We start from the raw sequence: 15,772 nt of genomic DNA, 5'->3' as shown, positions 1-15,772 counted from the left end.
GACAGCGTGGACAGCAATTTCAGGGATACATGCAACATTTTCAATATGATTGTGAAAATAGAATATACATGATCAAAATGACTCGTTTTAGAAAAAAAATGTTGTGGAACATAGAACTCATGTTAAAAAATTGACTTCATCATTTAAGCAATCATTAAACACTATAGCTAGCAGAGCTGTGTGTGGGACATGCCAAAATCACCTATATACAATGAAACAAATGGGTAAACATGAACAAACAAAACATCTTGGTTCGCAGATATTAAATGGGAGATACAATAGTAGGCCACAAATGTTATTTGGAAAGACTTGCTCTGCTAACACACACAATTGCAGTAAAACCGAGCCTTATTATCCCCCCTTTTTATTTTTATTAATTTATTTATTTTGTGCAGTGTCTTGAATTTGATCTCATTAGATTGTGCAGGTGGCCATAATGTGCTGGCTGTAGAGTGCATTTGAAAAAAAAAAGCCTAAATTGCCTAAAACGCTTTTGCTAAGACTGAGTAGGTGGTGAAGGAAAGCATGCCACCGATATGCTTCTAATCATCACGAGGGAATTAAAATTATTTGGCAAGCACAAGTTGATTGTTTCTGCAATAATCACCACACAAGCAAATCTGCTTGTCGAACCAACAAGGATTTATGGCCAACAATGGAAGCCTGGTGACCAGTAATCTACTCACCGTAAATTATTGCACAACACAAAGGTCACCTGCCCTTTGACCTGAGTCTATGCGAGACCCCATCATTGCAGTGACAAAACACACCCACACACATATACACAAGTGCACTTTTACCGAGTCAAATATAGCTTGTTAAATGTTGCTTGGTTTACTCTCTGCAGCCTACTAAAACATTGCGGGTAAGCCTATGAGGTCACAGGGATCATTCAGGTCAACTGTTTTGCAACATGGCACTTGTCTTTTGGGACACCATATAGACAAAAGTATTGGGACTTCATTCAATCTTACATGGGCTAGACCTTGAAATTATTTGTTTTTCATTTTACCAACACTTCATATTATTCTCTTATTTCAAATTTATGGTAACAGTGTGGGTAAAGGCCAGTTGGATGAGTGTGTCTGAACCTAACGCAGATTAGGTCAATGGAATATTTTTTTCAAAACACAGATTAGGTCAATGGAATATTTTTTCAAAAATCTGTACTTCTCGTCAGTCCCCGCAAATGTGCTGATTTATTTTTACAATTTATATTACTTGAGTGTTGAAAATTGGTTGCTCTCTTTGATGATGCATTGTTAATGGTTGAACAAACATGGCGTTTTAGGGGTCTGCTGAAAAGCGATGGGGGCGAGGGGGTATGAGTATTCTGCCGGGCGGCACGGTGGTCGACAGGTTAGCACGTCCGCCTCACAGTTCAGAGGTCGTGGGTTTGAATCTGGCCCCGGCCTCCCTGTGTGGAGTTTGCCTGTTCCCCCCGTGCCTGTGTGGGTTTTCTCCGGGTACTCCAGTTTCCTCCCACATTCCAAAAACATGCTTGGACACTCTGAATTGCCCCTAGGTGTGATTGTGAGTGCGGATGTCTGTTTGTCTCTGTGTGCCCTGGGATTGGCTGGCAACCAATTCAGGGTGTCCCCCGCCTACTGCCCGAAGACAGCTGGGATAGGCTCCAGCACGCCCCGCGACCCTTGTGAGGATAAGCGGTATTGATAATGGATGGATGGATGGAGTATTCTGCCCGACGCCAGTGATTTGCTAATTCTATGGTAAAAACTCACTCCTGGTAATTTCAGTTACCCAAATGAGGAGTTTCAGTACAGTAATACATAAAAACAGCCACGTAAAAACACATATACATACAAATATAATTTAATAAACACACACAGTATTTATTTTTAATATTAGTTGTTTTTTAATGTTATATTTATTGATGTTAAATGTAATTTATTTGTAATATTATTTTAAGCTGCATATATCGATAAATATATAGATATATATATATAGATATATATCGATATATATGTTGTTTTTGCTTTAAACCACTGCCGCACAAGCAGTAGAAAAGGTCGGGACATCCCTATCGTATATAATATATGGGTGGGTGCGTGTGTGTGTGTGTGTGTGTGTGTGTATTTATATATATATATATATATATATATATATATATATATATATATATATATATATATAACAGACGACTGCCGATTGCGTGTACATTTTAACATAGGGAAAGGCCCTAGCACAAAGTAGGAAGTGAAATCCCTGAAATGAGCCCTCCTAAAAAAGCACCAGACAGACGCGAAGCTCAACCGCGATTGAGATGCAGCCAGAGTTCCGACACAATCTGTGCACATTACCAGTGTGCAGGCTGCAGTGTACAGCTTGTACTTATTCACTTGTCTCTAAGGCCCCACTGCCAAGGTTTCAGGGTGTGTTGGCGGCCGCTTCTCCAAAACAACTGAGATTGCATTATGTGCTCGGATTGCAAGGTTTGCGAGGATGAATATCTATGATTTTGTTTTTCTTTCCTGGAGGAAAGTGAGCCTGCGGGGACACGATGGGAAGGCGTCGAACTAATAGAGCTTACTCTCCCAAATACATGCAGGCAAAGCAGCCATACAAACACGGCGCACGTTGCACATGCCATCTGTGGAGTTTTACGACTCAATAACCGCCTTCCTCGGGCATACCTTTTCCTCTTTCAACACAAACACACACACACACCAGTAAGCACTTTCTCAAACACATTCTCAAACTGTGCTCTCCTTGGCTCAGCAGGGAAAATGAGATATTCAAGCTGGACAAACACACACAACCTCTTAAATAGAAGAGAAGATGCCTCAAAGCATCTCCCACAGTTCTCTGCAAGATCTGAGGGAGGCTTCACACAAATATGCAAACTAATTACCAAAATACAACACCGTTCCTTCCTTACTCAGTAGAGAAGCCAGAATACATTCACATTTCAGACACACACGCTCCACTCACGTTGGCAGATGTCCTTGTTCTCCTCGAAGCCCGGTTTACACACACACCTCCCGATAGGAACCAGCCAGCCTCCGTCAGCGCTGCAGTACATCTTTGGTACCTCAAACTCCTCGGAGGCATTCACACACGCTCCGTGCACCTCGACCAGGGCCGTGTCTCCCCCCGTTATCGTGTCAGGGAACTGGGCCAAATTGAGCACCGTGAGTGGACACTTCTTGTAGAAGACCCTGACTGAAACCAGAGCGATGCAAGCGCCAAGGTCCTGGAAAGCCAGATAGAAGCCTTTCTTGTTGAGGTTGCTGATGTCGCGCACTTCCGTATTTAGCTTCATCACACGGTCGCCAACGTCCACCTATGGAGAGGAGATATTGTGCATTGCATTACAAAAAACACAACTAGATTTAGCAAGCAAATAAATGGAAAGGAACAATGAGACATCAGTGAGGTAAGGTACCGTTCAGATCACTGCAAATTCCAACAATAATAAACGTAGCGTGAACCTGCGCGGTATACATTCCAGATCCGCAAAAAAAAAAATCTACAATATAAGGAGACCATGTGAAGCATTTTTCGCTAGTTTTACTCAAATTCCCAAATTCTTTCATCACATGTAGATTTAAGTCTTTTTGAAATGTGTTTCTGTTTGTGTGTGAGTACGTGTGTCCTTACCTGTGTAAAGCTTTCATCTGCGGCAATAGTATCGATCTTGACATACTGGCTTTCCTTGATGAACCACAGGTTGGCATTGTTAGACTCATAGTAGTACATGTTGAATGTCTGCAAAAAAAAAAAAAAAAAACAGGGTTAAAATAAATTTATACTCAGCTAGTACATTGGGAGAACACTTGGGCATACACCAGTGAACCCAATGTGAAATTTTAACAAGCTCGCCGCCCTCTTCTCACATGTCAGTCCATCTGTCTCGATAACTAGTCGCAAACTATGTGCAGCGCTTTGAAAACGCTGCTCTCTGCAATCTCATATCATCTCTCCACTACTCATTCTAGAAATGTCAGTGACTGAGTGCAGGAGACAGACAAAGTGGAGTGAAGTGAATACAGAGGAGCAGTAAAATCACAGATATGAGCGAATGGGGTCTTATGAAAAATATATATCAGGAATTACAAGTATACAAGGAGCTCAAAAGAGAGTCTCTGGGGCATTATTTCTTAAGTCTTTGAAATTGGAAAGATAAAGTGGGGAAATAAAATGAAAAATGCATTTTTTTTTTTTTTTTTTGCCGCTGCAGTAAAGTCACTCAACTCAGTACCCACAACATTTAGTATGTCCGCATAATCAAACTAATAAATGGAAGATCCCAGTAGAAACACATATATTGCTTTGAATGTCTACCCCAATACAAAAATGAACACACTGTTTGTTAAATAAATATTGTACCTACCTTTAATATTGTAAAATCAGACGGGCAGGTAAGTTTTTGTTTAATTCAGTCGTGTAGGTGTATCTAATGATGTGCCCGCTAAGTGCACACCGTATGATGTGTTTTGACTGTGTGAGCTATTTTGTTTCTGTTATCTGCCGAAGGGATGTAAACCAACAGCATCTAATTGGAACACATCTTTTGTAAAGGTCAGACACCTTCAATTATCTAATTAGTTGATACAGCTGGCGTCTTGCTAAAAGGTAAATTTGCTCAACTATGTCAATGTCAGAATGTTTTAATCACACATTTTCATCAAATGAATCATTACATTGATAAACTTACTCAATATCACCAAAATGCTACACTAATCATTTCCACATTTTTTTAAGACAGACTAAAGGCCCTGATACACCAAAAAGGCGCTGGCCAACAGTGACAGACGGTTACCCCCTGTGGCGTCCGGCCAACTGTCGGCACGCCACGCTGGAGGAATACACCGCAACGACAGACAGCGACGCTGATCAGTAAAGTATCTTCTGCGCATGCATACTATGTAATACCCTTCCATACCATCGGCGGCGGTAGTCAGAATTTCTCATGGTTAGAAAACTCCAACCGGAAAGCTGTTGGCCGAGGGCGGATTATAAAAACGTAAACAATGCCTTCAGCTCTATTCTTCGCTCAAGATGAACTCCCACGCGAAGTAAACCATCACGTTCTTGACATGGTATTGTGAAATACTTACATTGGCAATCCTCGCTCTTGTACTTGTAAGAAGATTAAGGGAGCGGAGGCGTGCTCACTGTTTTTCCGCATTTGTCATTTCCCGTTGGTGCCCCGCGTGCTGATTTGCTAGCTAACGGCGCTTAAAGACGCCACGACGCTTCACGACCTCCGACGTCGGTTTGGTGTATCAGGGCCTTATGAGAGACAATCCAAACCTGACTTGTACAAATCAAATGCACTGCTGTGCTATTGATCTATTCCCACAAAAAAAAAAAAGCATCTTTTTACTGTTCTTCAAAAAGACGGCCGCAGGAGGTTGCTATGAACTCAGTGGCTTGCATACTGGGAGGATTACAACAGTTACAACAGCACACACTTGATTCAACGGCGGTCAGGCTGCATTACTCGAGGCTTAAAATACACTTACCAGATACAGAAGATACAAAATCTAACAGAAAACTGCAAAAAAAATAGCTAAAACTGTTTTCCAGTTATTGATTTCATGGGCTCAACTTAGAGTAAACTAAAACAAATGTTTTTCGTTCCCATTTTCCAAGAGATAGACTCAAAAATCTTTTTCGAGAGACTTTTTCCACATTTACAAAAGGAATATTTTGCTCAAATATTGCTCACAAATCTGTTTAAATCTGCGTTAGTGAACACTTCTTTGATGAGACAATCCATCCACCTCACAGGTGAATCAGCTTTCAGGAATTGGGTGCAGACCCTTGCGGCATACATGTGAACAATATTTATCTACCAACATTGTCTACCAGCTCATAAAAATGAGAATAAAATCAGGTGTTGCTTTTATATTTTTGTTCAGTGTAGGTTCAGGAACAAGTCTGTTCACTATCGGTTTATGGCCTAGAATTTTGAACAAATCTTGCATGGGTTCATGAACCATGCTTCAGTGTGCCAAAATGACCTTGTCGTGGTGACGTGACCAGTGAGGCTAAATGCTCATGTTGCTGCTTGTGTGTGCGAGTTGACACAAACCTCTTTGCAGGTACCAGGGACCCCCGGCAGGCTGTTACAGTCGCGCAGGGTAAATTTGATCTCGATGTAAACCCGCTGCGCTCCTTCCCGGCTGATGTGGCGTGTCCGCAGCCAGTTGTTCTGATTGGCCTGCATGACATTACACACCTGGTACGTCCGCATCGGGGTGTTCCGCTCATCCATCACGCTGATCTCCTCCCACTAAACGTAAGAGAGATTGTACATTCCAATTACTTTGTTGTGCTTGGAAACAACTTGATGCCATTTTATTACTTTGCAGTAAAAGCATGGAGAGAGGTTGTCTATCACAGCATGGATGTTGAAAACGGTAAGAACAAGGGATGTGACGATTAATCGAAAATTGATTTAAAAGCGATGTAAACTGCTGAAAATATGCACTGATGCAAAAAATGTAAAATTGAATAATCAATTCCAGTCAAGCCACGCCGAGTGTTGCGTTTATGAACTCGGACATCTCAGCACTCACGAGTCCTATACAGCAACGTCATTAGAATACGATAATCTAGAGTGCTAAAAAATGATGTTCCTCCTAATTTTTAAAGGTTTTTCTATTCCAGATGCACACCACATTTTGAATGTGTAGATCAAATTATGCGCTTGCGCCAAACAGCATAGCATATTGCGTTTGTGGATAGCTGCTGCACTACAGTAGCGTACAGAGACAAGCATGGTAGTGATTTAAAAAAAAATTAAATCGAATGGAAAATCTGGAACTGAAAATGTATTTGAATCGGGGCTCGAGTGAATCGTTACATCCCAAGTAAGAACAGATGAAAGAAGTAAAATGAAAGAGGAAATACTTAAGTAAGTGGAGGATATGTGAAAGGGGAATAAAAGGAATACCAAGCAGCGCCGGGTTTACTTGACAGCATCAACACACAGCTGTGAGATGGTTTTATGGACAAAGGAGATATCAGTCCAAAGGTTGTTTTGGTTTTTTTTGGGGGGGGGGGAGAACTGGGATCACGGTCAATGAAGTGCGGTGTAGCACAACTTGCAAGGTCTGTTTTTAAGTCTGGCCGAGTATGAGTGATGAGCTGTGTCAAGATGACTAGAGGCCTGTCTTTCCGTATGTGTGTGCTGATCGTGTGCATGTATCGAGTGCATTTTTCTCCGACGAAGGTGCTTGCAGAGGAAGGATCGTGCAAATGCGCACGTGCGCATGTGCGTTTGTGTGTGTAAAGGTAAGACAGAGCAACTTTGTCTCCCATCATTTGCTGCCATCTGTTTCCACTTGTGAGTAAGGCAGTAATTGAGACCACTTCTCGCATGAGCAGGAAAACGTTTCTATCTACACGCACGCACGCACGTACACATGCACGTAGAGTCGGCACGCACAGTGAGAATATTTGTATTCCTTAAAGACAAGAAAAATAAACCAATGCGGTTTCAGTGTTTAAAGATATCTGATCCATTTAAGGGGAAACCGACTGGGCGCGCACACACACACAAGCACACACACATAGTGGAAGAAATGTTTGTGGGGCGTGAGGAGACCACCATATTTGTTCTGCACTCCTGTCATCATCCTGATCTTCAAGCTCCTCCACAGTGATGATGACATATCACCTAGCAACCACATAAATGTGGGCTGATGCATCACGTGACTAGAAAAGCAAACAAATCTTTTTAACATTGCATTATATTCAAAAGTGTCCAGCTAACTTCCATCAGTGTGACACACACCTGTAGGTGCAGTGAACAAACATGGAGGAGATTTTTAAAAAATGTTTTTAATCATTTTATTTTGCCACAATTTTAAAATAGCAGATCTAGTTTCATTCAGTCCATGCAGATCTAGTTTGGAATATTATTTTCATCACATTTATTTATTTAAATTTTAAAAAAGCATAGCGCCTCAAAAATAAGACATTGCTAATTATTTTTGACTAATTTTGTATCAAATTGGTAGTGATGATAGCGCATTGAATACATAAATGTATATGTACTGTAGTGAGAAATTCTACAAAATTCTTGCAACAAAAGATTGAATCAACCTTTTAAGCAACTCCTTCGAACGTCTCCAATGGAGTACTTAGAAATTAAAAAAAAAAAAAAAAAATGCAACTAAATTTTCATACAGACAGACCTAATGTCCACCTGTCATGGCGCATTGTGCACAAATCTAGAGGCAAGTAGATTGTTGCTTTCATTATGGACATAACGAGGCAAGGGCCAAAAAAAGATCAGCCATTCCGGTAACAACCTTAAAGTTGCAAAACGGAACTCTCCGCTTCTGGAAGTTAATGTGATGTGACGTTCCGACAACGCGGCAATAAAATCCTTGACGCCATTCACCTCGGTCTTGAGCACCAAAACAGATAAAAACACACATTCTCACGCAAACTTCCTCGCACTCAGCTGCTTTTAATCTCCACTGAGATGTCGAGTGTGTATGAATTGGAGCACAACCAGTTCTCTTTGGATCCTCTCCCAACTTCAACAGGGGAAACAGAGGCAAAGAGATGAGACGGTGTGCGTGCGTACGTGTGTGTGTGTGGGGGGGGGTTGTGTATTGCTTAAGCTACTGGAGCCAACTGAAAGTCACCGAAAGTTTCAACCGCTGCTCTCACTGGATTCCTGAAAGACAACGTAGCTACGAAATGTCCGAGAGTCCCCCTGATCAACTGCACTCGATCCAATTAGAAGTGCAGAACTACAGACTGGTGGGGAGGGGGGTTGGATGGGGGGGCGAGAGAAGGGAATAAATGTCGGTAAATTACAGGCGCGCTTGGCAGCTAAATAGACCCATCTGTGCAGCACTGAGACCAGTCGGACATCACAGGATGGACACACACACATGCACACAACACTCCCGCGGGAGTAGTGATTAAAGCATTTATGGGAATAGTCATTGAGGGATAAAGAGGGCTTTATAATGTCTGTGTTTATTTCTTTGTAGGCAGAGTTTGGAGTGGCTGGATTACTGCCACTTCCAAGCGAGCAACTTATTTCCCCAGTCAGCGCATCTTTTCATCATCACTTTTGGTAGCACAGGTGTGTTTATGGACATGCAAACGACCTGCGCGTTCTTTTCACTGCATAGCTAATGATATGCTTGTCACTTGAGAGAAAGAGAGTTAAAACGTTTTTTAAAGGGAAGTCAAGCCAAACATGTTTTTTTCAAGAATATGTTCTAGGCAGGCTCACTAGTTGAAACAAGGCATTCTGATAAACATTGCGTTTGTGGAATACGAGTTTTAGCCATCTCCGGGGGTGGCCATTTTGTCATTTCTGTCGACTGAAAATGACATCACAACTACTCAGGGCTCAGGTAAAGACCAATAATGGCTCAGCTTCAGAAAACAGGTGAGCTGTGATTGTTTGTTACCTGAACCCTGAGGAGTTGTGATGTCATTTTCAGTCAACAGAAGTGACAAAATGGCTGCCCCCTGAGATGGTTAAAAACGGGTCAATGAACTCTTACACCATCCATCCATTATCTATACCGCTTATCCTCACAAGGGTCGCGGGGAGTGCTGGAGCCTATCCCAGCTGACTTCGGGCAGTAGGCGGGGGACACCCTGAATCGGTTGCCAGCCAATCACAGGGCACACAGAGACAAACAAACATTCACAATCACACCTAGGGGCAATTTAGAGTGTTCAATTAACCTGCCATGCATGTTTTTGGAATGTGGGAGGAAACCGGAGTACCCGGAGAAAACCCAAGCAGGCACGGGGAGAACATGCAAACTCCGCACAGGGAGGCCGGAGCCGGGAACCCACAACCTCTGAACTGTGAGGCGGACGTGCTAACCAGTCGACCACCGTGCCGCCAACTCTTATACCACAAACGCAATATTAATTCTGTGTTTCGAGTGCTGGGCCTGCATAGAACACATTCTTGAAAAAAATATATTTGGGTTGACGTCGGCTTTAAAAAAGCTCGAATGACTGGGGAAATATTTGGGTAGTTTGGGAGTTCCCGGCAAGTCCCTCGGTGGCAAGGTTATTATGGTTCACGAAAACGGAATAAGTCAAACTAAAATTGGAAAAAAAAAAAGTTGTGTTTTTAAAGAAACAAAAGCTTACTGAAATTACATTTCACATTTAAAGAACGAACTAACAGTAACTATAATGATAGCAAAACGGCCCTGTGTTTTTGTCTTTGTCAATGAATTTAATATACAGGCTTTTGGGGTTCATTTTAAATGCAGAATTTCTGTATTCTGATATACAGAAGAAGGGAGGTCGAACAGTTGTTTGGGAATTGTACTTTACTTTATTACATAACACTCATTGTGACTTTTTTCATTATACTCTCAACATAAACTCCATATATAGTACAAAAAACAAAACATAATACTAAAACTAATAAAAACTAAAGACAAGACATGAAGTGTCAACGAAATAAAGAACAACCACAACGGAAAACAAATCCCAAACTATGAGGGTTAAAATAGTTTACACACACAGAGTTGAAACACGGGTTCAGCCTGAACGCTAATTGACATTTAGGGGGTGGAAAAAAAAAAAAAAAAAAGAGCCCGCTCCCTGAGCCCTCAATCAACGCAGCCAATCAGCACAGAGCTCTCCTGATTGCTTTGAAGTGAAGCAGAGATGTCAGATCAGGGTCGAAGTTCACCCATTCACTGGCTTCCCATAATATCCCTGCTGCCGCAATCATCTGATGTGTACACCTACGAGCACATAATTGGCTCCCAAAGTTTGGAAAAAGCTCTGGCTTAGTTTAGGGAAACCAAATTAGAGAGGGGTGAAGAGCCTCCGGCAGTGGAGAGATGTTATGGGGCCTCTCATTTTCAAACATCATTATGACATATCTGTTTTGTGTCCCTCACAACGCGCACCCCCCGCTCGGCGACAGAAATGGGTCGCTGTGCTCCGTCTCGGCCGCATCCGGCCCCGCACGGCTCGGATTAAATTTGACCTGCGGGGGTCAAGTGTGGTTTTTGGACTAATTCAGGTAGACAGTGGTCTCAGATTGGTCGGGATTGGCTCTAGCTGAAACCAATCTTAAGGTTTTAAAAGATCAAAGGTCAACTAGATAAGACCCATTATATGAAACATAAGACCTTCTTGCTACCACACCATCTTCCCTCTGTTCTCAAGCCACTTTTGCTACTCATATTTTGACTTTCACTGACCATTTACACAAACAAGCCTCTAATATAAAGAGGTACAGATAGACTTGTAGCCTTAATGGGTTTAAATGTTTTTTATGGATTTGAAAACACCGCGAGATAATTCATTACTACAAAACCACAGGGCCGTCGAGAAATTCTAGTACGGTTTGTGTTGTTGTCTGGCAGTTTATGGACCACAATAAGTAAAGTAAAACAGCAGCGCAACTTCACGCCAAGAGAGGAAGAGCAAATGTGGAATCGTTGATGCAACATGATTGTATTAAATCATGGAATTGTCGCAGCATGATGGCCTAGTGGTTAGCATGTTTGTAGGCCTGCAGCTATCGAAGCTTTCTTTTCTAAACTAGTCGACCCCCACTATTCGTGTGGGATAAAAACCGGAATTAGTGAAAATCTGCGTGATGTCCATTGACATTATTGTACAAATGTTTAAATGTTAAACATTCTGTCAACAGTTTTCGCGGGAAAAATCAGGGAATATGTGAATTCGGGGTGCCAAATACCGAGAATCAGGGAGTCAACTGTACAGGAAACCATTATTATTACATATATTATATTGCTATATATGGGACCGAAACTACACTCAGTACTCATGACTGAGCATCACAAAAGACTTTTTGCCTTCATTTCAGGTTAGTTTAGGTCGCAATACTCCTGCTGTCAAAATTGCATTGCTTTTAGTTCAGCAGGCTAGTTTCAAGTGACTTGTTTCCATTTTTGTTTTTGTTGCTCTCAGAGGTACAGATTGCCTTCAACCAGATGATCATTTGTCTGGAAAAAACATTTTTATTTTATGACTAACCATAACAGACGGTAGTAAATTATAGAGGCATCCGTTTGTAGAACACAACTGGAAACTTCCTAAACTTTTCTTTCAAGTGACAAAGGCAAGACAAGAAGCAACCATAAGTATATTTATGTAAGAGTAAAGGAACATCTCTCGTGAAAACAAAGTCGACCACTTTCATCCACTTATGTAATTTCCTCTCTCTATACACTGAGGGGGGTAGCGCTTAATCCTTGCTTGAAAGATAGCTAGATAAAAAGATAGCCCAAAAAAATGCATTTCACTCTCCAGTCAGTAATTTGTAATTGTAAAATGAGAACAAATGTGCCTTTCAGGAAGCCCATGTAAACCAAATCATATTATCAATACAAGAAAACCTGTGTACTCTTACTTGTTCATAACGAGTCACAGATGGAACACATTATGGTCTTCTATCAAAACCTCATTGAAAGAAAACATCCACAAACATAAACAATATGGCCACACAATCAATGCATTTCATGCGCATGAACCTGATACCCTCCATTGCTTGAAAAAACAAGCTCTCTAAGCTCCGTTCACCTCAGCTGCCTCTTTGCTGCTCGCAACCATGAAACCGTGTGTGGCATCCCGCAATTCAAGCCGCCCGTGTTGAATAGCCACGCGGAAGCTGGAATCGAGTAGAATCTAATCAGTGCCATTCTACGGCTCCTCTGCTTGCGTGCCGTACAAACTCGCTCTTATTTCTATATTGAATCCACGTTGTCATTGGTCCCCTCTACGCTTTCCTCTCGCTTCTCCCCTGATGTGAGGCGACTGCGCTCCAGACTCGCCTTTTGCCTTTACCTGCAAAAGGGAGGGTTATGCAACCCTTTCATGCACGCATATACAGTACAGTATATGCATGCAAACGTCTACATCACATTTTACATAGCAACACTTAAAGAAGATGTCAATCCAAATATATCTTTTTTCCAGAATATGTTCTATGCAGGCCCACTAGTATAACATCGGCATTCTGATTAATATTGCGTTTGTGGAATATAAGAAATCCAGCGGTTTTTAGCTAGCTCAGGGGGCTAGCTAGCAGAAGATGACGTCAAAGTTGCTCAGGGCTCAGATAATGACCAATCATGGCTCAGCTTCAGAAAACGGGTGAGCTGTGATTGGTCATTATCTGAGCCCTGAGCAGTTGTGAAGTCATCTTCAGTCAACAGATGTGACAAAATGGCTGCCCCCTGAGATGGCTAAAAGTGGGTGCATTTTGCTGCTTAATTTATATTCCACAAACGCTATATTAATCAGAATGCCGTATTTCAACTAGTGGGCCTGCATAGAACATATTCAGGAAGAAAATATGTTTGGGTTGACTTACTTTAACCCTTGTATGGTGTTTTTATTTTTGTTACTCAGCCAGTGTCGATGGGTCTGGTGGACCCACTCGAGTTTTGGGTTTTCAAGACAACAAAATAAAAAAAAATTCTGTTGAAATACTTAAAAGATGTTTACTACATCCCAATTGCAAGACATACACAGCAAACATTGTTAATACTTGCCCTTTACCTTTGTTAGATCACATTTATGAATTATTGTGCTATTCCTTTAAAGAAAAAAAAAAAGAAAGAAAGAAACAAAATCCCAAAATAGTGTGTAATCACCTTAAGGAGAAAATTTCTGATATGCCTTGGGTCATTTTTAAAAAAATAAAAAATGAACATGGGTCCCACAGACCCGCGAATACCATACAAGGGTTAAAACTCCCGCCCACTCTTTTACTCTTGTCCTAAAGAAAAAAAAAAGCAGCCCATAATAAATGGAGGCTACGCGCGCCAGAGCACAGTTTTCAGTGTGGCGGAAATAATTTGTAAATTCCCCCTGAAGACTCCTGATTTAGCAAGGAGAGCTCAAGAACTCAGTGCTCTCTCCAAGCACACTGCACTGCGGCTCTTGCTAAGTCCCGCCTTCCTTCCCTTAAAATAAAACATGACGTGCATAACTTATACATGTGGTGGCGGTACGAAGAAAGGGTGATGTTTGTTTGCACGACCGTATGCGAGTGTGTGATGTGTGCTCCACATACTCACCCCCTCATTAGGATAAGCCTCCCAGCCCAGGTCGGCCAAGGCTGACATGGAGTCCAGCAACGTAACTGCAAAAGAGAAAGCAAACATGTGAAGCCGTTCTTTCAAGATGTTTGTTTATACACTCAGGGGGGAAACGCTGCCTTGAATGAACCAGATCAATGTTTCATGGATGAGTTTTTGTGCTTCTGGGCGGCTTTTGTTGTGTTGGGAAACAGTTGAGGTCGGAGCTTTTGTAGAATTGCAATGTTGCGTTCAGTGTGGTGGGCCTTGCAGCTGCTGGTGGTTTAAGGGGGACAGAAAGTCACTCAGCGAGACTGAATGGGGCCCAGGATGCCAAGAGTTTTGAGTTTAAACATTAAAGTGATGCTCTTTCCAGTGTCAACCTCAACTAGTGGAACACCACTGCAGTAACGTTGGCATTTAGGAGGAGTAAACCCTTTTTCATGATTTACACTAGAGCTTTAAGAGCTTGCATGCTTCTCAAAAGACATTCTTGTAGATGTTGGAGTGTGAAGAAAAACACATGTGTGGTCACTGTCATTGGACTTGAGAGAAGGCCTGGCTCTGTTGTAGTTCTCAATGGTGTTCATTATGTTGACATGCAGACTGCATGTCATTTTTCTGTCATCGTCAACAAAGAAGAATTATTGAGAGGTGGTGGTTTTCTGTCTAGTCATTATTTTTGCCTTTTGGCTAGTACTCTCCACTTTGGAGGTCCTACTCATATATTGTATTCGACAAAAATAGAAATGTAACATGTTTGTCTGTGTTCCAATTTTTCATGAGCTGAACTCAAACTTCTAATTCACACAAATATTGTTCAGAAATCTGTCTGTGTAAAGCTACCTGTATAGTACCCTCTAAAAACAGTTGGGTTAAAAAGAACACAATTTTGGTTAAAAAATGGACAGATCCACTATTTGGGTCACTTTACCCCGCGTTGGTTTGGACACAACAGTCAATTTTTGGGGGTTGTTTTGTAGAAAACTACACATTTTTGGGTTGTTTTCTGTGAAAACAACGCAGGGAGTTGGATCAAATAGACCCAAGTAGTGGATTGGTCCATTTTTGATGCAAAAATATGTATTTTTTAACCCAACTGTTTTTAGAGTGTACATCAGGAGACTTTGAGAAGTTTTGAGAAAGACCCTTGGATAACTATCATCTCACACCTGCTCACACTTAAAGACAAGTCATAGCACAGGTGCCGAACTCTGGTCCTTGAGGGCCGCTGTCCAGCCTGTTTTCCATCTGTCACTGCTGCAACACACCTGTTTCAAATGATCGGCTCATCAGCAACTTCTGCAGGCGCCTGATCCCGATCGTTTGAATCAGGTGTGTAGCAGGAGGAAACCTCCAAGACATGCAGGAGGGCGGCCGCCGAGGACCGGAGTTTGACACCCCTGAGAGTTTTTAATCACAGACTAGTCTCAGACAGATCAAACAAACCACTCTAAAAACAGTTGGGTCAAAAATAACACAATTTTGGGTCAAATATGGGTCACTAATTGCAGTTTGGGGTTAAGCTCAGAGAATGTCTTTAATATAAGTAGGAAGCCTCACAATAGGGAGGTACTGTTGATCAATTGAATCAGTTTCATTTTGATCTCAAATTTATGCTTGGAAGTCAAGGTAAAATAATCGTCTGAATGACAACTTGTATCTCACAAAACTCTGAAGTCAGGTCATTCGTATCTGAAGGCATCATTGTACTACAGAAAATAATTGGAAGT

The 15,772-nt window shown here is 41.7% G+C and overlaps 1 protein-coding gene across 1 annotated transcript in view; it reads right to left on the bottom strand.

Moving 5' to 3' along the window:
• The window catches only part of LOC147140791 (ephrin type-A receptor 3-like), a 113,741-nt gene that overhangs the window by 78,129 nt on the left and 19,840 nt on the right, over positions 1-15,772 (bottom strand). The window contains exons 2-5 of the mRNA XM_086042670.1: positions 14,040-14,104; positions 6,062-6,262; positions 3,622-3,729; positions 2,953-3,304 (exon numbers count right to left, since the gene is read on the bottom strand). Of these exons, the coding sequence (XP_085898796.1) occupies positions 2,953-3,304; positions 3,622-3,729; positions 6,062-6,262; positions 14,040-14,104 (726 nt within the window). The remainder of the gene's footprint in view (positions 1-2,952; positions 3,305-3,621; positions 3,730-6,061; positions 6,263-14,039; positions 14,105-15,772) is intronic.

Source organism: Filicampus tigris, chromosome 10 (assembly GCF_054856515.1).
Source record: "Filicampus tigris isolate MCC_2025a chromosome 10, RoL_Ftig_1.0, whole genome shotgun sequence".
Classification (NCBI taxonomy): Eukaryota; Metazoa; Chordata; class Actinopteri; order Syngnathiformes; family Syngnathidae; genus Filicampus; species Filicampus tigris.
The sequence above is the reverse complement of the archived record's forward strand: the minus strand, read 5'-3'. Positions and strand labels throughout refer to the sequence as shown.